General features: G+C 39.0%; 1 protein-coding gene across 8 annotated transcripts in view; it reads left to right on the forward strand.

The window, feature by feature from the left end:
- Nucleotides 1-21755, forward strand: part of RPS6KA5 (ribosomal protein S6 kinase A5) — a 197953-nt gene extending 176198 nt beyond the window's left edge. For 4 of the 8 annotated variants that reach the window (XM_021941465.2, XM_021941466.2, XM_017961466.3 and 1 more), the window contains 4 exons: nt 2478-2669; nt 16853-17012; nt 18412-18575; nt 19895-21755. In XM_021941465.2, coding sequence (XP_021797157.1) covers nt 2478-2669; nt 16853-17012; nt 18412-18575; nt 19895-20143 — 765 coding nt within the window. In that variant the 3' untranslated portion in view covers nt 20144-21755. The remainder of the gene's footprint in view (nt 1-2477; nt 2670-16852; nt 17013-18411; nt 18576-19894) is intronic. The other 4 variants (XM_003902160.5, XM_017961465.3, XM_009212132.2 and 1 more) reach the window with 3 other exon arrangements.
- Nucleotides 21756-22169: the final 414 nt, after the last annotated feature.

Raw genomic sequence — 22169 nt, forward strand, 5'->3', positions numbered from 1 at the left:
TTGAAAAGATCTGTTCCATGACTGTATAGAATTCATTTTCACATGTTTTATTCTTTGATAACTGGCCATCTGTCACCTCATGAGTCTCAAATGAGGCAACTGTCCTCTCTTGCAGAATTTAGGTTTGCATTCCTCCTTTCCTGATAAAAAGATACTTATGTAGCTTAATTCTTCTTATTTATTATAAGGCTTTTCTTTGAAATACTCACTTGAAATGGGGCAGAACTGTTAGATTATTTAGGACATTCTACTACAATTATAGTTCTAAATCAAACTAGATTTTGGAGAAATGAAAATGTACCTTTGAACTAACATTTTCATAATAAAATGTCTTTCACTTTGACTTTTAAATGGCAGTGTATATTATTTCTAAACTAAAAGTTTAGTATTTTTCCCATGTGCACTTTAAGGTCTGATTATCTTTCTTTTGGTAGGAAGCTATGTGGATTCATTTTCTGCATAGGCAGAATCGTAAGTCTAGGTAAGAGTCAGATAAATTTAGAGGCTGGCTGACATTCTTAGTAAGCTGCCTTGTATTTTTTAAACTTGTCCCATACTCTTCTGAGATTAAGAAAAGTTGCATACATCAAATTTGTTTCAGGCAGAACTTGAGATGAGGATAAAAGGGGATTGAATGGTTACTTCCCACCATTGCTGACTAGGCACACCCTCCTCCATGTAGAACTGTCTGTAACTTTGAACTTTGAGAGAAGAGGTAGGCAAATGAGCAGTGTTTCTCAATTTTACATATTCAGGATAGGAGGAGTGGATTAAAGTCACCAAATTAAAGTGATTGCCACGTCCTCTCACTTCGTCCGCTTTAAGAACTGAAATTGGCTGAGCGCGGTGGCTCATGCCTGTAATCCCAGCACTTTGGGAGGCTGAGGCAGGCGGATCACTTGAGGACAGGAGTTTGAGACCAGTCTGGACAATATGGCAAAACCCCATCTCTGTTAAAAATACAAAAAAAATATTAGCCAGGCATGGTGGCAGGCGTCTGTAATCCCAGGTACTTGGGAGTCTGAGGCACCAGAATCACCTGAATCCAGGAGGTGAAGGTTGCAGTGAGCCGAGATTGCACTACTGCACACAGACAGAGCAAGACTGTCTCAAAAAAAAAGGAACTAAAATCAGGGAAGCCCTTTTCCAGTCTTAATATAGAATAAACATAGTCATTTCCAAAGACTTAGCAGGGTCAATGAAGACGAGGCCAGCTGTGGTTCATTCAGTTGTTCTGTGTGGACAGTGCTTTGCAGTGCAAAGGGGCTCAGGTGTTACTTGCTGAAAGATTCTCCCAAGCACACATCCATCAACCCCGGCTGTGACTTCAGTGTCACAAATTCATGATTAAACACTGTATGCTAGAGAATTTAAGACAATTTTTAGTTAATATTTTTGTTTTTCTTTCCACCCACTTTATTCATTTTCAGATGGAAGGCTTAGGAGATTTTTTTTCTTTGCATCAGTGATACCTTCTATAATGTGTTTTATTTCAGCTAGAATAGCATTAACAAAGCAAATGATGTTCCAGAGCTGGGAATAATTTAATGACTATGAAGGTATAGTGGATTTTGTTAGGATGCCTAAAGGTGATATAATCAGATTTCGCTTACTTTCAGTACTAGCTTAATGTACTTATTAAAATAATTTGTGCATCAGTAAGTATTTATTAATTATGTGATAAATACAAAAGTAGTACTACAGAGTCTTAGTGATCAAGAAGCCTTGGTGGATGAATGATTCAAAATAATAATGTTTTCTGAATATTTGAGGGATAATATCCCTAAGTATCAAAATATGTTTAAGTATTAGCTGTTGGAGAAAATATTTCTGAAATGTAGTGGATATCTCCACCATGTCGTCTTCAGTAGGCAATACTAGATATTATATAGCTATTTTATTTATGACTTTGTTCAATGAACACATATTTACCAAAGCACCTACTCTATGTCTGTGCCAGGCCCTGGGGTAGGGTCAAAAATAAGGTAGACACATAGTCCCTGTCCTTATGGAACTATGACATAATGGGGATGAAGACATTAAACTAACAATACAGAGGTGCTAAGTCCCAGAAAGGAAAAGTAAATAGGCTTAGGAAAAAATATTAAAAGTTTTCACTTCAGTTTGGTAGGATGGTTAGGAAGGTATCTCTAAATGAGGAGTAGATGAGGGGAGGTAGGTTGGTGGAGGAAGCAGAAGACAAACACGAGCAGAGGGAAAAGCTTAGACAAAGGGTCTGACATCAGAAGAGGCATGGTGCAGTTGAAAAATGTTTCACATGACATGGTAAAATTGAAATAATACCAAAAAGCATCAGGCAGAGAGCAGTAGTGCACTGATGTCCCGCCCTCGAGCCTCCCCATGAGACCTCTCTGCACATGAATCAACTATCAGTATACAAAGTATTACATAAATAGGATCAGCAAATCCCAAGACATGTCTAGTGAGAAACTAATGTAAGCATTGATATCTTGCAGAATTTATTGTTCACCGATGAAAACGACAATTTGGAAATTAAAATAATTGATTTTGGGTTTGCACGGCTAAAGCCACCGGATAATCAGCCCCTGAAGACTCCATGCTTCACCCTTCATTACGCAGCCCCAGAGCTCTTGAATCAGAATGGCTACGATGAGTCCTGTGACCTGTGGAGCTTGGGTGTCATTTTGGTGAGTCCTTTTCAATACAGTCATTAAACCTGCTCATTTCTTCGGTGTCCTCTGTCCTTATCTCGCTCTTCACTGTTTCCTTACATTCATGAAATAATTGGCAAAGTGGTTTCTTTTCTATACAGCCAATTAGAGGCCTGATCGAATAGTATTTCCCTGTCTTAAAACTTATATTAGAGAAAATGTAGGAATTTCTATGTTGGTTTATTTTAAAATGTTTAAGTTAGCTGTGTTTTATATCAATGAGAGTTAAAGGAACTATAGTATATATGTTTAAAGACACATACTGGACATAATGTGAAAATAGCAAAGTGATTCATAAATAGAAAAACATTTTTAAAAAACTATTCTGTGAAGTTTCAGACTAAAATGTAGTTAAAGAATACCATTTAGGCTAAATTAACAAATAAATAGATAAAATTAGAAGTATTTCTACTACATAACTTAATGTGAGCATGCTTTTCACAAAATGTCCTTGGCTGCTGTGATTAGAAACAGAACATTAAACTAGAAAAATCTTGTGTGTTTTTTCCTCCAAATATCATTACTTTTTCTGCATATAATTTGTAATGCATGATCTTGGGAAATTTTCAGACGATACAGAAAGAAGGAACAAAGTGAAAATTACTCATAATCTTCTCATTGAGGGATGATATACCTCAAGCTCTCTCTCTCCCTTCAGCCCCTCCTCCCCTGTAGATATGCAGGCTTTACATCTTTCCACATGTTTTCTATACATATTTGAATTTTTTAACAAATAAGATTATATTATACCTGTATTTTGAGTCTCTGAAACTTATTTAACCATTTGTTTACTAATAAGCAGTTAGCATTTTTTTCATTTTTTCACTAATTATAAGCTACACAAATGAATATTTTTTTATATATGTGTTTGTGTTTTTCTCACCATTTCCTTAGGATAGATTCCCAGAAGAAGGGCATACACAACTTTCCTCTAACAAGTGTGCCTAGATTTCCTTCTAAAAGGTTTAACAGATTATGTTCTCATCAACTGTATGGGAGTACATTGGCTATCCATTTTCATCTGAAATGATATCCCATTGTGATTTTTTTTTTTTTTTTGGAGACAGAGTCTCGCTCTGTCTCCCAGGCTGGAGTGCAGTGGCACGATCTTGGCTCATTGCAACCTCCGCCTCCCAGATTCAAGCGATTCTTCTGCCTCAGCCTCCCGCATAGCTGGAATTACAAGTGCGCACCACCACGCCTGGCTAATTTTTGTATTTTTAGTAGAGACGAGGTTTCACCGTGTTGGTCTCAAACTCCTGACCTCAGGTGATGCTCCTACCTTGGCCTCCCATAGTGCTGGGATTACAGGCGTGAGCCACTGTGACCGACCTCTTTTATGAATTGCTCTTTACGAGCTTTGCCCATTTTCCTATAGGGAGATTTTTCTTACTGCATTTTAAAGCTCTATTAAATTCTTTCATTCTTTGACATTAATATTGAAAATGTTTTTTCTGAGGCCGGGCGCGGTGGCTCAAGCCTGTAATCCCAGCACTTTGGGAGGCCGAGACGGGCGGATCACGAGGTCAGGAGATCGAGACCATCCTGGCTAACACAGTGAAACCCCGTCTCTACTAAAAAAAAATACAAAAAACTAGCCAGGCGAGGTGGCGGACACCTGTAGTCCCAGCTACTCGGGAGGCTGAGGCAGGAGAATGGCGTAAACCCAGGCCGGGCTTGCAGTGAGAGATCCGGCCACTGCACTCCAGCCCTGGAGCCACAAATGAGACTCCGTCTCAAAAAAAAAGAAAATGTTTTTTCTGGTATGTTACTTGTTTTAAAAATTTGTTTATGGTAATATGGGATTTTGATTTTGTTTTTAGGAGGATTTAAACAGAGAAGATTCTTAAATGTCTGTGTAGTAAGATATGTCAGCCTTTTTCTTTATGATACCTGGCTTTCATGTCAGATTGTCACTCCACTCCTATGCCCAACCCAAGTTTATAAAAATATTCTCCTAAATTTTTCTCTAGAATTATTTTATGTTTATACTTAAATCTGGGATTTATTTTGGTGTCAGTTGTTTTCCCCCAATGAGTAGTCACTTGTCCCTACAGGATGGTTCTTTTATTTTTAAGTTTTATATAGTTTTTATCTCATTGGTTTTCAGTCATCATTTATAATTTTCAAACTAAACTTACATATTTGTGAATAACATTTTAAACAAAAATAAACTGACTTATAGATCTGAGTTTCATTGAAGGACTTAAATTGAAGACATTTTTATTAGTAGCATGTCTTAAAGATTAATCTAAATAAAAAAGAGACTTTCATTTTTAGTAATAGTAATTTCTTTTCTCTTGCAAAAGGCCAATTATGTCCATCAAGCTCTTTAAGGTTTTAAAAGGCGGTCTTTTTTTTTTTTTTGAGTCTCACTCTGTCACCCAGGCTGGAGTGCAGTGGCTCGATCTCGGCTCACTGCAAGTTCCACCTCCCAGGTTCACGCAATTCTCCTGCCTCAGCCTCCCAAGTAGCTGGGAATACAGGCGCCCGCCACCATGCCCGGCTAATTTTTTGTATGTTTAGTAGAGATGGGGTTTCACCATGTTAGCCAGGATGGTCTTAATCTCCTGACCTCATGATCCGCCCGCCTCGGCCTCCCAAAGTGCTGAGATTACAGGCGTGAGCCACCGCACCCGGCCTAAAAGGCAGTCTTAAACATGCAGCAAGGTGTTTTGGAGCCTCTGAATTCCTTAACTATAGAAATAACTTTGTGTAATGACATGGATGGAAGCCGTGCTTCTCTCTAAATCTAATTGTCAAATGATATCACAGGATAATTACAATATCCAGTCTGTGGGAAGTTCTACTGAACAAACAACCCAGTTTCTTTAACAAATAAATGGTAAGAAAAGGTAAACTGAGAACTTACAGATGAAAAGACACATAAGAAACAATATTTGCATCTTACCGAAATCCTGATTCAAGCACTTGCTAATTTAGATTCTGGTTTATTTTTGTTTGTTTTTTTTCTTTGTGATAGTCTCCCTCTGTCGCCCAGGCTGGAGTGCAGTGGCACCATCATAGCTCACTGCAGGCTCAAGTGATCCTCCTACCTCAGCCTCCTGAGTAGCTGGGACCATAGGCACATGTCACCTTACCGCAGCTAATTTTTTTTTTAATAGAAACAAAGTCTTGCTTTGTTGCCCAGGCTGGTCTCAAATTCCTAGCTTCAAGTGATCGTCCTGCCTCGGCCTCTCAAAATGCTAGGATTACAAGCATGAGCCACAGTGCCTAGCTTAATTTAAATTCTATTTATTAAATTTAAATTAAGTGTAATTCATATAAATCTAATTTATATACTCTATATCACGACAGCTAGGGAAATTTGAATATTGATTAGATGTTGAATAATACAAAGGAATTACTACTAATGTTTTTTAGATGTGATACTGGCATTGTGGTTGTAGTTTTAAAAGTGCTTGCATTTTTAAACCGTCTGTAATCCCAGCACTTTGGGAGGCCAAGGTAGGAAGATTGTTTAAGCCTAGGAGCTCAAGACCAGCCAGGGCAACACAGTGGTACCCAGTCTCTAAAAGAGAAAAAAAAAATTTTTAATTAGCTGGGCATGGTGGCTTATGCCAATAGTACCAGCTACTTGGGAGGCTGAGGTGAGAGGATCACTTGAGCCCAGAGGTTGAGACTACAGTGAGCCGTGATCATGCTACCACACTCCATACTGGGTGACAGAGCAAGACTCTGTCTCCAAAAAACAAAAGTCCTTGCTTTTTAGAGGTACATGATAAAATGCTTAACAGATGAAAATGAACAAAAATAATATATTCATTAAACTATCAGAAAAAAAGAGTGCTTTGCTAACTTTTCCATATAAGTGAATGCATATCTAGATACAAAGGCTGACATCCCATAAGAAGCACAAAATTTGTTTGAAGTCTCCTAATTTGTTTTAGAAATAAATGGAAATTTTATATTTTACATCTAATAAACATGTATGTGGATATTTTAAAATGAAAACAAGTTATATTGTCCTCATTGAATAAAATAAATACTCCAGGAATATGCATCATGTAGTATTATGAGGTTTTGATTACAACCCATTATACCTGATGGATATACAATCCCTGTCTGAAATGTATAGGACTTTAATAAAAATAGAGCTTACATGGTAATATTAATCTGCTTAGGTTGCTGTAACAGAATACCACAAACTAGGCAGCTTAAACAACAGAAATTTATTTTCTCACAGTTCTTGATGCTGGGTAGTCTTAAGATCCAGGTGCCAGCAGGATTGGTGTCTGGTGAGGGCCCTCTCCTTGGGTTACAGATGGCCACCTGCTTGCTGTGTCGGCACACAGCCTTTCCTTGGTCTGCACACTCACAAAGAGAATGTGTCTGTCCCTTTAAGGATACTAATTCTCTTGGATTAGGGGCCTACCTATATAACCTCATTTAACCTTCATTACTGCCCTAAAGGCCCTGTCTCCAACTACAGTCAAATGGAGAGCTGGGGCTTCAACATATGAATCCCCAGGGGTGGGAGGAGAACACAAACGTTCAGTCCACAGCACACAGTATTTAGAGAAAGTAGGATACAATATATAACATACCTGTGAGGTGTCATAAAATTTTGTTTAAAGTGTTTTGTTCTCAGGACCTTATTTTTTTATTTTTTCCCAATATTTTATTTTGAAAATTTTAAAGCTAGAGAAAATGTGAGAGAATAGTACTATGAACATCTGACATTTTGCTGCATTTCCTTTTTCTTTCTAATTATTTCTAGTGTGCATGCTGTCTCTGTATGTATGTGTATATGTATGTATGTGAGTATATATAATACATATATACAGACATACATGTATATATGTAGATATAGAGCTATACCTTGCTATACCATTTGCAAACAATTTGCAGACACAAAGTTATCCTTAACAGATATTTCTAGATAATCAACTAAAATTTTAAGAGCTTGGAACTGAGAGGATCCTAAAGTTTGTTTAATTCTACCTCTTCCAGAAAAGGGATCTTTTCTATTATCATCAATTTCCTCTTCAGTACTTCCAAAGTTGGAAAGTTAGTTTTTTCATCCAACAACCTGTTGCATTATTACATGCCAGAAAGCAAGAAAACTTTATTTATAAAGATTGGTTTCTTTTTTTTTTGCTTTTTTTTTTTTTTTTTTTTTTTTTGAGACAAGATCCTGCTCTGTTGCCCAGGCTGAAGGGCAGTTGCACGTTCATGGCTCACTGCAGCCTCGACCTCCCAGGCTGAGGTGATCCTCTTGCTTCAGTCTCCCGAGTAGCTGGGATTACAGGCACATACTACCATGTCCAGCTAATTTTTGTATTTTTTGTAGAGGTGGGGTTTTGCCATGTTGCCCAGGCTGGTGTCAAACTCCTGGGCTCAAGCAGTCTGCCCACCTCAGCCTCCCAAAGTTCTGGGATTGCGGGTGTGAGCCACCGTTCCTTGCCCTGCTTTCTTATATTTAGCCACAACTATACCTGTTAAGAAGTGGGGCAGGACAAAGAAGTAGAGCAGACTTTAGCAAACTATTTGGCAGTATCTACTGAACATATGCAGACCAAATAACCCAGCAATTCCAATTCAGGAATATATCCAACAGAAATATGTATATTTCTGTAACAAAGACATGTATAAGAAGATATATAACAGCATGATTCAAAATTCCCCATGCTGGAAACAACCCAATGTTCATCAACAATAGAAGGATATTTTAAAGAGAGGATGCTGGGAAGACAGTGCAGTAGGAAGCACCAGGAATCTGTCTCACCACCAACTGCAGTGGCAGAATCTCTCTGACGTAACTATTTTGGAACTCTGAAGTCCATTGAAAGTTTTCAGCTTCCAGGGAAAGGCTTGTACAGTAAAGTGCAGTTAATTTTGGTCAATTTTAGCTCTTAGCACAGTATAGGTTGAGTATCCCTTACTTGAAATGCTTGGGACCAGAGGTATTTTGGATTTCGGATTTCTTTGAATTGCGGCATATTTACAGAATATGTACTGGTTGAGCGTCCCTAATCTGAAAATCCAAAATGCAAAGTGCTCCGGTGAGCATTTCCATTGAGTATGTTGGCGCTCAAAAAGTTTGTTTTGGGAGCATTTTGGATTTCGGATTTATGGGTTAGGGATGCTCAACTTATAGCAGCCACCCATTCCCGACCCTCAACCCTGTAGCAGACAGCCATGCACATATTCCTAAAACAACCTACACACAGCTTGTGGGAGCCAGGATGGGCAAAAAGGACCTTTTCCTCCAAATGTAGAGGATCTGTGATCTGAATTGCTGTAATTGCTGCTTCTCATTATAGAGGTGCAAAGAAGCAGTGGTCATTGTTGTGCCTGCCACCATTATTGCAAGCCCCTCCTCCTCCTCCTCTGGGTGAAGTGATATCCAGGGGTACTTAAAGGACCAGTCCGCCTTTTTCCTTTCTTCATTTTTTCTCTTTTTTCCCTTTGGGAGCCAGACATTCAGTACTCATACATTCCAAAGCAACTGCTTATACACGGAAAATTAGAAAGCTGCCAAGCATGCCCAGGCAAAGCCACAGGCTCATCAAAGACCTGAGAAGACCTTGAGGTTGTACCTCATGCTGATCCTCAGCACAGAGACAGCCTATAACAATCAAAAAAAACAGCAATAAACAAAAGCAAATTAAAAAAAAAAAAAGCAAGCAAACCCTCAGGAAGAATGAGAATTTTGATTCCCAGAGATATCACGTCATTAAGTTCAAGGTCCCATTTTCACAAGAATCACAAGGTATATAAAGAAACAGGAAAGTATGGCCCACTCAAAGGAAAAAATAACAGAAACTGTTCCTGAAAAAGGCCTCGCGATAAATTCGCCTAGACAAAGTCTTAAAACAACTGTGTTAAAGACATCGAAAGACCTAAAGGAGTATGTGGAGAACATCAAGACAAAATGTATGAACAAAATGGAAATAACAGTAAAGAGATGGAAAACCTGAAAAGAAAATGAAAAGGAATTCTGGAGCTGAAAAGTACAGTAACTAAAATGAAAAATTCAGTAGAGGGTTTCAGAGGCAGATTTGGCAGGCAGAAGAAGGAATCAGTGAAATTGAAGTTAGGACAATTAAAATTATTGAGTGTGAGGAACAGACAGAAAAATGAAAAAAGCGAACAGAGTCTAAGGGACCGTAGGATGCCATCAAGAGGATCAACATATGCACTGTTGGAGGTTCAGAAGGAGAAGAGAGAAAAAGGGACAGAGAGAATATTGGAAGAAGTATTCTATTGGAAATTAGTTTTGGTGGAAAACTTTCCAATTTTGATGAAAGATAATATAAACATCTAAGAAACTCAACAAACTTCAAGTAAGACTAACTGAAAGAGACCCACACTGAAACACATTATAATGAAATGCCTGTAATCCCAGCACTCTGGGTGGCCATGGTGGGCTGCTCACTTGAGGTCAGGAGTTCAAGACCACCTTGGCCAACATGGCAAAACCCTATCTCTACTAAAAATACACAAATTAGCCAGGTGTGGTGGTGCACACCTGTAATCCCAGCTACTCGGGAGGCTGAGGCAGGAGAAGCACTTGAACCTGGGAGGCAGAGGTTTCAGTGAGCTGAGATCATGACAGAGTGGTGACAGAGTGAGACTCTGTCTCAAAAAAAAAAAAAATAGAACCTTGAAAGCAACAAGAGAAAAGGGATCCACATATGCAAGTGATCTTCAGTTAGATCATCAGCAAATTTCTCATCAGAAAGTTTGGAGACTAGAAGGCAGTGGAGTGATACATTCAAAGCACTAAAAGGAAAAAAAAAAAAAACTGTCAACCAAGAATCCTATCTCTGACAAAGCTGTCCTTCAAAGGTGAGGGAGAAGTTAAGATTTATTTCTAGATCCATAAAAAGCTGAGAGAGTTCATTACTTCATTACCACTAACGCTGCCCTGTAAGAAATGCTCAAGGGAGTCCTGCAGGCTGACAAGAAAGGACACTAGACAGTTAATTCAAAGCCTTGTGAAGAAATAAAGATGTCAATAAAGGTAAATACATGGCCAGTTGTAAAAAGCTAGCATTATTGTGACAACAGTTTATAACTTCACTTTTTGTTTTCTGCATGACATAAGAGACGAATGCGTTTAAAAGAATTGCCAGTTTGTTTTGGGGCACACAATGTATAAAGATGTATTTTTGTAACATAAACAACCAAAAGAAGTTGGGTAGAACTGTTAGAGGAGCAGAGGTTTTTATACATTATTAAAGTTAAACTGATATAAATTCAAGTTAGAGTGTTATAACTTTAGGATGGTAAATGTAATCCCTTGGAAACCACCAAGAAAATAGCTATAGAATGTATACAAAAAGAAAAGAGGAATTTAAATGTTTTATTACAAAAAAATAAACTAAACATAAAAGGAGGCAGTAATACAGAATATGAAGGACAAAAAAGCTGGCAAGTATATAGAAAACAAATAGCAAAATGACAGAAGTTAGTTCCTTTTTATCAGGAATTACTTTAAATGCAAATGGATTAAACTCTAATCAAAGGACAAAGATTGGTATAATGGATTTAAACACATAATTAACTATATGCTATCTGCAAAAGAATCACTTTAGATCCAAAGATACAAATAGATTGCAAGTGAAACTATGGGAAAAGATACTCCGTGCAAATAGTAACCAAAAGAGATCAAGGCTGTGTGCAGTGGCTCATGCCTGTAATCCCAATACTTTGAGAGGCAAAGACAGGCGGGTCACGTGAGGTCGGAAGTTCGAGACCAGCCCGGCCAACATGGTGAAACCCCGTCTCTACTAAAAATACAAAAATTATCCAGGCTTGGCAGTGTGTGCCTGTAATCCCAGCTACTCGAGAGGCTGAGGCAGGAGAATCACTTGAACTCAGGAGGCGAGGTTGCAGTGAGTCAAGATTGTGCCATTGCACTCTGGCCTGGGTGACAAAAGCGAAACTCCGTCTCAGAAACAAACAAACAAAAAGGAGATCAGGAGTGGCTACACTAAAATAGCTCACTGCAACCTCTGCCTCCTGGATTCAGGCAATTCTCATGCCTCAGCCTCCCAAGTAGCTGGGATTATAGGCGCATACCATGACACCCAGATAATTTTTGTATTTTTAGTAGAGACAGGGTTTCGCCATATTGGCCACAGTGGTGTCAAACTCCTGGCCTCAAGCAATCTGCCCGCCTCAGCCTCCCAAAGTGCTGGGATTACAGGCATGAGCCACCACTCCCAGCCACCAAATAGACTTTAAATCAAAAAAGTTTACAAGAGGCTGGACGTGGTGGCTCACAGCTGTAATCCCAGCACTTTGGAGGCTGAGGCAGGAGGATTACTTGAGCCCAGGAGTTTGAGACTAGCCTGGACAACATAATGAGACCTCATTTCTACAAAATATTTAAAAATTAGCCAGATATAGTAGCATGTGCATATAGTCCCAGATACTCAGAAGGCTGAGGTGGGAGGATCTCTCAAGCTTGGGGAGGTCACAGCTGCAATGAGTCATGATTATGCCACTGCACTCCGACCTTGGCAACAGAGTGAGACCTTGTCTCAAAAAAAAAAAAAAGTTTACAAAAGACAAAGAGGGTCACAGGGTCCTCATATATTAATAAAATATCCAATTCAACAGGAAGACATAACAATTACAAACACTTGTACACCTAATGACAGACCAGTAAAGTACATGATGCAAAAACTGACAGAACTGAAGGGAGAAGTAGACAGTCCTGTAATAATTATTGGAGACTTCAATACCCCACTCTCAATAATGGATAAAACAACTAGACAGAAGATAAGTAAGCAAATAGAGGACTTAACCAACTAGATCTAATGGACACATACAGAGTTAAAATGTGGAAGCAATCTGAGTTTCCATGGATAGATGATAGACAAGCAAAATGTGCTGTATACATACACTGGAATATTATTCATCCTTGAAAAGGGAGGAAATTCTCACATATACAACAATATTATTATTAAGGATATTATGCTAAAGAAGGAAACCAGTTAGAAAAAGACAAATACTGTATGTTCAGAAAAGATACTTAGGGTGTTCGAAATCTTAGAGACAAAAAGTAAAATGGTGGTTGCCGGGGTTGTGGGGGAAAGGAGAATGGGGAGTTAGTATTTAATGGGTATAGAGTTTTAGTTTTACAAGATGAAAAGAGTTCTAGAGATGGATGGTGATGATGAAGATATTTAATACCATCGAACTATACACTTAAAAATGGTTAACATGGTACATTTTGTTAAGTGTATTTTAACACAATGAAACCTTAGGAGTGGAGAGAAAGATATTCTATTCTTTGTTCCCCAGAAAGTGAAACCTGAAGCTAATACTTATGTCATATTATGTTATTAAAGAGCATAATCCCAAGGGTGCAGGGGTGAGGAAAAGAGAGCAGAGCATGTACTACTGGGCTGGCCACGTGTTGTCACCAAGTGCAGTTGATCACTTGAGCTCATGGAACAGACCTCTGAGCAGAGCCAGGAAGCATGAGTTCTGTAAGTGGGTCATGCACCCATAGAATCTAGATACGGGGGACCTGGACCCATCAGCCGTTGGTTCCGCACAGCTCTCAGAGACAGCACCCCGACCCCCAAGGTATTATCCTGAGCCAGCTGGTATCTTTGCTGAGTCTGTCATGTTCTACAGGCCAGCTGCACGTAAGTGAACCATCTGTCAACCAGACTCATCAGTTGATCATAGGGAACCTTCTTCAGTGAGGCCATAGTGTGAGTTAGGGAAGAAGTGTTATTGCAACCAAGACAGGTGACATGCATGTAAGCATCTCATTTACTCATGCCTTCTGGACTCATGCCCAGGGCAGATTCTGAGTGTGCCATTTCCATAGTGCATTGGTTTGTTGCTGTACCTACCTGACTTGGTGAATCAAGGCATCTGCTGATCTTAGCACATGATGCACTGCTCTTGGGATTGCATGTTGAGGCACTCAGAGCCTGCCAGGATCTGGTAACATCTTAGGAGCTGTTATTTGGAGAATAGTTCTCTGCCCCAGAAGGCCCCACCTTACACCAGAATACTTCAGGTCTGCTCTGAGACACTCCTGTTGTGGCGGCGAGAGAGTCTCATCTTTCACAGATACCTGTAGTACAATCAGAGCAACTGAATCCTATGGCTTAAGTAGCTCCTGCTAATTGACAGGATTGGACCTATAACAAAAGCCTATGCTAGGCCTCACTTGAAACAGGTAGCCTTCCAAGTCACTTGATAAATTTCTTAGAGCAGTATTCTCAAGTGCAACGTATGCTACCTCCAAAATACAAAGAAGCCCACTAAGTTCTATTCCTATTTCTTAGTGGTACAAGGTACAGTAGGTTGTCTTTTAGAGGAGGATATTTCATTATGCCCCTGACCACTGAAGTCCTAGTTTTCTGCTCTGCAAAATGAGAATTATATCATTCCACTTCTGGGGAATGAGGAAAATACCCTATAATGATACCTAATCGCATTAACAGGACTAACTTTGCTCTGCTTTCCTTTCTTTCTTTCACTATAGATATTAGAAGAGCTTTTGTTCCATGTTTGGGGAGGTAAACTTGCAGCTAGAAAGGCAAGACGTAGGGAAACTACATTCTATTCAATGGCAAGTGTCAGGGAAATAGGATTCTAGAAACTTAGGGAAAAGGAGTGGACTTTCTGGCATCCGAGGAAAGAGTGGGGGATCTGGAACACATGTGACACAAGTTCCACAGACTCATCAGAGCTGTCATTTGGTGGCATCCCTCTGTTTAATCAAGACCACAGTACAGTCTCTATCATATCACTGTCTTAAGTATTCTCAAAGAGTTCTTCCTCATTCAGGAAATAAGCATGGGATAGCAAATTCTGGCACTATGCAAGGTTCGGGGATACAGTGATACATAAGACATAGTTCTGCTTCTAGGGAGCTCATGGTTTAGCAATGTGGACAGTTGTATTGAGTTACCCCACAAAGTGATAGCACATCTACAGGTGTGCACACCAGTTCAGTGGCTGTTAGATAGCTCTGTGGATACAGGAGTGGAGGATAAGATCATGAAGAAAGGATTCTTTCCATAGAGGGGAAGCCTTAAGAGACAAACTTGTTAACAATTTGCTGAGCACCTACTGTGTGCCAGGCACAATACTAGGTATGTTAAATGTATAATTTCATATAACCTTATAATATCACTTGTTACTTTTACCCATGAAGAAATGGTCTAAGAGAAGTTAATGAATTTGCCCATCCCAAAGCTAGTAATTGACAGTTGTTTGCAGCCAGGTGTGACCCTAATGCTCATTTCCCCTGCGTCTGTGCCACATGTCTTCTCTCTGGAGTAGAGGACTGCAGAGTTCCCAGTTACCCAAACTGGGTAACTGGATTACACTCTAGCCACCCTAGGATGCATGGGACTTTGCCAGCTAAGGAAAGAAAATGGCATTTTAAGGAGACCAAACAGCATGTGGAAAGTCCCAGAGCCCCGAGAACTGTTGGTGGGAACACAGGATTGGAATATGGGGAACTGCAGAAGCTGAGGCTGAAAAAGCTGAAAAAGAGAAGCAAGAGTCAGAGACTAAAGGAAGCCAGTGAAGGGATTTGGATAGGGGAATGTTGTAAGATTTAAGTTGCATGACTGTTACTCTGGTGTGTGCATGAAGGGTACAGGAGGGAAGAAGTCAGGTGAGGGGCAGGTGGAGGCATGGCATCAGCTATGAGACTCCAGTTAATCTTGGACAGTTACTGCCAGCCTGCGGACTGGCTCACTCAGACCTAGTCGTAGCCTGCCTTCAAGCTACCTCAAGGATTTAGGGAGTTTTGTCTGCCTTCTACAGATGTTCTGACATTGCTCTTCTTAGGGCAATTAGTCTTCCTCGTTAGGTTGCTCCAAATTAGAAACCGAGATTCCTTCTCCATGTCTTCTATTTTCAAACTCTGCGCATTCTCATGCATGTAGTTTGTATTCTTCTCAGGCACAATTTTCTATTTCAGAAAATCTAAATTTGTCCAAAGCCTTCTAGTCTCTTGTAACCTCGGAGGTGTCAAGTTTCTCTTCCTTCTGCATCTGGGTCTTATTCCTGTCTTCTCCATCCTTCTTACTCACGTTTTGTTTATTACCTACCTTATTGGATCTCCTGGTTGTCCTTTTTATGTTATTTTTATTAGCCTGTCTAGGAGTTTCCATCTTTTCTGAAGAGCCAGTGTGTAAGAGCTGTTTCACCATCTTGCCATCGTGAGGGTGAGCCTACTTGTCAGACATGTGACCAGAAAAGATGGCATATTGTTTCTAGACCACCGGAGCATCATGTGGCTTCCATGTCTCCTAATTAGGGCTGGAGTTGACACTGAGCTTCCCTTCTGTGTCCCTTCCTAAGTGCCATGATGAATACGCTTCCCTCAGCCCAGGCTCCTGCCGACACCACTTCTCCCTTCTCACACTGTCCAGTGGGGCCACCTTTTGGTCCTCTCTGGTCCACACCCAGACACAGCTACTTAACACCAGCCAACCCACCACCATTGATAACCAACCCGCCATCTCTGCAAGACTGAAAGTCAGTGAGCAGAGAGAAACCCCCCCAAGAATTTTAAAGGATCACTTTTCTAAAATCCAATCTCTGCTACAAAGATAAGCCTTGGCTTGTTTGTTATTCTGTTAACTTTTTAAAGGGGAAAATCTTAAACTTAGATTTCAAACATATGGCTACAATGAAAACAGGTGGCTGTAGATAATTCACTGTATTTAAGATAACAGTGAGAAAAATAAAATAAAAACAGGGGTAATTACAGATCAAATAGGAAGGCCTATATAAAGTTTTTCAAGTCCTTAACCATAGTTACATGTCCTCGGGAAAGGATGGTGGAAATGGAATAGAAAAACATAGTTATTAAGGAGTTCTGCTGTCTCTCTTATTTTCTGTTAACAATCAATACCATCTTTTCTGAAGCAGTTGGATTATCCTTTTTTCTTCTTATTGCTTTGAATATAGTTATAAATGTGATTTTAAATCTTTATATCATAATAAGCCATGCCACTGGTTTACAAGTCTTTGAGATGTATGCACTGCCTCAGTGATAGAAGTCACGTAATCTTTAAACTCAATCATGCTAGTTGTAGCAGTTGGTAAATTACACCAATTACGTTACTGTTAAGATTATTAGCATGGCTTTAACAGATCTAGGTAGTCATTCTGTTTTGTTACTTTTTCCCTGATAGTACACAATGTTGTCAGGACAGGTTCCCTTCCAATCTCATGACCGAAGTTTGACGTGTACCAGCGCAGTGGAAATCATGAAGAAAATTAAAAAGGGAGATTTCTCCTTTGAAGGAGAAGCCTGGAAGAATGTATCCCAAGAGGCTAAAGATTTGATCCAAGGTAAGAATCTAATGAAATTTTACATTTTATATGATGTGTAGTGATTGAAGTAGAATCATGCCCATTACACGTACATTTGTATGTCAGTTACTCAAGGAATCCATGTATATTCTAAAAGACTCCCAGGCTACTCTCTCCAGCCTTGTCTTTTTATCAGAACATCCTCTTTAGTAATGGTCTCCACATTTCTAACATGAGCTAGCACTTGGCTTCCACTGGCATCTCAGTCAAACACATCTAAAACAAACCAATACTTTTTGACTGTCCTTTCCCCCCAACACTCTCCTCCTCCTGTCTTTCATCCTGTCAGCAGTGGCACTGCTAAGAAGCCAGATCACGAAAACAGAAACCTAGGCGTCCTCCTGGATACCTGCACCTGCCTTGCCTTCCGCAGCCAGTCACAGAGTTCTACAGATTCAGCAGCACTCATAGCGGTCCCTTCCTTCCCGTTCACATGTCATTGCCTTTGTTCTCATCACCATTTCTCTCCCCAAATCCTGCAGCATCCTTTCACCTTGCCTCACTTCCTCTGACTTAAGCTGTTCATCATCTATCAATAGAGGGACTTTTCTAGAATCCAAATGTGATTATGCCTCTTTTCTGCTGGAAATCCTTTGGAGACTCTGTTTGCTTTAGGTCAGACTCCTTAGCCTAGCATTTAACATTCAAAGCCCCTCATGACCTGGTCCTGTCTGCCTTTGCTTCCTCCTCACCCCAGCTCTGCTGTTGCAGAATATTTGAATTCCTCAGATGTGCCGAGCTTTCAGATCCCTCCGTGTCTTTACACACTCTTCTTAATCCTCTTCCCTAGCCACTTCTCCTTATCCTACAGGACTCATCTCCTAGAAGCCTTCCAGGACACCCTCACTCCCCAGGCTACACTCTCCCTTGGGCCTGCTAAAACACTGTGCCTGTGTATCTTGCTATTGCACTTGTCCCTGATGTTATAATAGCTGGGGTTTTGCCTATGTGTCTTCTAATAATAGCTCTTCTCTGCATCTCCGTCTCCATATCTCTAGTGCCTTACTGCACTCCCTGACCTGTACAAGATGGCCAGTAAATGTTTGGTACATGGATGAAGTAGATCTGTGTGCTTTTTGCTCATTTGGAGCTTACCAGGTCACCACTGGGAGTCTTTGTTTTGGGTGTTTATTTTCTCCTGATTGAAAAGCCACTTCGCCTGCAGCTTCCTAGAAATAGGCTACTGTGACTTTATCATTAGAATCCAGTATTTATAAAAGAATTTAAATGAATAGGAAAATCTAATTATTTTTGTAGGAGATTAAAGCTATATAGAAACCGCCATGTCATGTGAACATAACTGAGATTTATTTCGGAGTTTGTTTTTAAACCATGTTTAAAATGACAAATCATAAAATAAGACTATCTATTCCCACAGGACTTCTCACAGTTGATCCAAACAAAAGGCTTAAAATGTCTGGCTTGAGGTACAATGAATGGCTTCAAGATGGCAGTCAGCTGTCCTCCAATCCTCTGATGACTCCGGATATTCTAGGATCTTCAGGAGCTGCCGTGCATACCTGTGTGAAAGCAACCTTCCACGTAAGACCCTGTGCTCTGTACATGTTGGACGGTTTGAGTAGGAATCATAATCAAATGTTCTTACTCTGTAGCCTCAGATACATTTTCTTTGTTTCGCATTTAAAATAATATGTGTCCTTTCACTTTTAGGAATGTTTTTATAAATTGCTTCATGGTTATAAACACTTTATAACAAAAAGTGCACAGGGGACCAGAGTCACTGCTAACCCACAAAATACATATTTAATTTTTAGAATGACCTTATGAGATGAGATAATAGAACTTTTTCCTCTCAAATAGACTAAATCATTTTCTTTAAAAACCATAATAAACATTAGGAACTAAGGCATATTTGAACTAAGGCATTTTTTCCCATTCATTCCACAACCATTTAGTACATCACACATTCTTAAAACTGGGAGGGATATGAAGTAAGTTCATTGGTATTAAGTATAGATTGTATGTTTGAAAGACTGAGACTATTTGGTAGAAACTGTGGATTATGCATATTTGTGCCAAGCAGATGCAAATGCATTAAGATAATTCATGTAAAGTATAGTATAAGATGAGTTAGGGAGACAGAAAGTCACCTTCAAAGGGATTATTTTGAGAAAGGAGAAGGGATAGGGATAGCGCTTCTTCAGCAGCAGAAATGGATTTAAAAAGTAAGAAACTAGGAAATGTTGAGACGGTAAAGAGATTAACTACAAGAATTTCTATCAGATGATTCAGATCTTCTCAGTGACATAGGTTGCAAGGTGACAACTACAAGTTGTAACTGCAGCATTGTCCAAGCCTAGGCCAAGGAGAGTGAAGACAGGCTGCAGGAGGAGGAAGCCAGGGCAAGGCTGTAGAGCTGTGCTTCTCTGTGCGTGTAAGTGTCCAGTATATACCCAAACGACATTGAATGGGAGTGAAGAGCCAAGACTCATAATGCATCCAGTCTTCTTGCATTGGGACTTTGTGTTCAGAATTTTAAATCTTAGACACAGAACCATTAAAAGTAATGGGAGTAGTTTAGATTACTGATGGTCTTCAGGAATTTCCAGTCAATTGTTTCGTATTAGGATGTAGTACTAACTTCTTCAAAAGATTTATTAGAATTGTGACTCTCAGACAACCTAGCTAGTTTGATTTAAACAGAGCCCTCAGAAATTTTTTCCCATGAACTTCTCCACCCTGCCAATAGGCTTAGATACAAAGGTTTTAAGAGCTGTGTTCCCTTAAAACAACTTGGGGCTGCAGTTGCCAATGGAAAGTTGTCTTCTGCTGTAAGTCGTAACTGCTAGGAAAACTTCAGTACTTTTACCTTCACAGGGGTTCCCTTTTTTCTCCCCTAGGCCTTTAATAAATACAAGAGAGAGGGATTTTGCCTTCAGAATGTCGATAAGGCCCCTTTGGCTAAGAGAAGAAAAATGAAAAAGACTAGCACCAGTACCGAGACGCGCAGCAGTTCCAGCGAGAGTTCCCATTCTTCTTCCTCTCATTCTCATGGTAAAACTACACCCACCAAGACACTGCAGCCCAGCAATCCTGCCGACAGCAATAACCCGGAGACCCTCTTCCAGTTCTCAGACTCAGTAGCTTAGGCATGGTAGGAGTGTGTCAGTGATCCATTGCACCTTTATTCCCTCAGCATATGCCTGAGGTGATCTTTTATGCTTTTAAAAATGTTTCCCATTGGTCTCATTGGAATCTGCCTCCTAATGATTTTTTTCAGGAAAACCTGTTTGGTTATCCTCATCTAAAAGCACTGGACAGAGAATGTTACTGTGAATAGAGCACATATTACTTTTTAGCAAGCTAGCATGATGCCAACAAGACCATTCTTGAAAGAGCAAAGGTCCTGTAAATTTAACTAGGGCTAGATTTGAGCTGCTTGCAGAATAAGTCACAGGTTTTCCAGATGTTTGCCAACAAGAAATGACTCATACTGTGATGATACCTTTTGCTTTGCCTTGTGGACAATGTGGGTTTTTGGAATTTGCACCCTTCAAACAGTGATTTATCAGAGAAAGGGGTCTGTTTTCAAAAAAGATTCTGTAATGAATTTTATGTGTGGCATATACTTATTTCTTGAGAGAAGATTTTAACTTATTGTTTTTATTTTATGGTTACATATGATGATAACCTGCTATTGTTAATCTTTTTCTAAAAAGTGGGAAAAAAAAAAAAGATACAAGAACTCAAGGTCCCATACTCTGTATTCGGGATCCATCTGAGATGCATGCTAAGCTATGTGTATGTTTTTAATTTTGCACTGCTCTTTCCTGGCAATTTGTTTTAATGGTTATTGCAGAATATTAAGGTACATGTCTCTCTGTTTTAAGTAATATTGCACTTTATAAAAAAGTATGAATAAAGCAAACTGTTTTATAAAGTGCACTGTTTAAAGCATTTGCACTGTATTTTTGCCATTTATTTTCATTTTCTACTTTAAATTTGTCCTCACATCCCTCTTCTACTTTGTATGCAACAAGTAGAATGGGGCATGTTGTGTAATGTAGTCAGCCTCTTATGCACCAATGTGAGGAAAACCTAAAGGGAAATTATACTAAACACTGTGCTTCATATTTGTACACTGTGTTGTACTACAGTGAGGAATTTCCTCCTGTGGTCATATATTATGTACATAATATTTTAGGATCATACCTATGACTTGTTTGGAAATTTTTCTGTTAAATTTTAAATCCAGAAAGCATATTTTATAAACTTATGCAGAGCACTTTTATTGCTCAAAAGTTCTGAATTCATACAGAAAACAAGTACTATGTGATGAAAACATTTCATTAAAAGATTGCTGCATTAAAAAATACAATTAATTCATTCCCTATGCAAAAAAAAAAAAAAGTGATAGGATTTGTATGTTATATTTTCTTTTAAAGCCATCATGTGAAATGTCAGGACTGAGAAAAGTGATTTTTTTGCTTTGTTTACAGGAATCATGCTTAAAGAGATATGCCCAACATGTTTATTTTATAGTTTTTGTTAATGATAACCTTTTGAGCATTAGTTTGGAATTTGGATATGATATTTATTTATTCCTTTCTTGAGGTTATAGCAGCATTAATTTCAACCAGTTATGAATACTAAAAAATATTGCACTCTATGTAATAGTAGTATATTTATTACTAAATCAATGTATATATTAATAGCACAGGCAAAAAATGGCAAATATTAAAATATTTTCAAAATGTTATATTATCCTGTTCACATTTTTGTCCACAGTGGTTATTGGGAATAATATTTTATACTTTTTGCTGGCCCAAATGACTACATAATATTGAGTTAATGAAAGTTTCGTACTCCCAGCTTTCAGTTATTCCTAGTAATTATGGGAAATTTTGTGTGAATTATTACCAAACTATTGCTAATTCACAAAATGTGATTCCATCAGGCACAGATCTCTAGTAATCAAGAAAATGACCATATTTATAATTATATTGGATATATTTGAAACGTATTTGGCTCTTCAAGCCATTTTTTAAACTGTGCATGCTGGTAGAAAATACTAGTTGTAAAGTACAAACTAAAGGGACTATGTTGCTAATAGAAAATGATCCAGAAAAATGACCAGGCAGTATACAGATTGATGATGTGATTGATTTCATTGTG

This window comes from Papio anubis, chromosome 7 (genome assembly GCF_008728515.1).
Source record: "Papio anubis isolate 15944 chromosome 7, Panubis1.0, whole genome shotgun sequence".
Classification (NCBI taxonomy): Eukaryota; Metazoa; Chordata; class Mammalia; order Primates; family Cercopithecidae; genus Papio; species Papio anubis.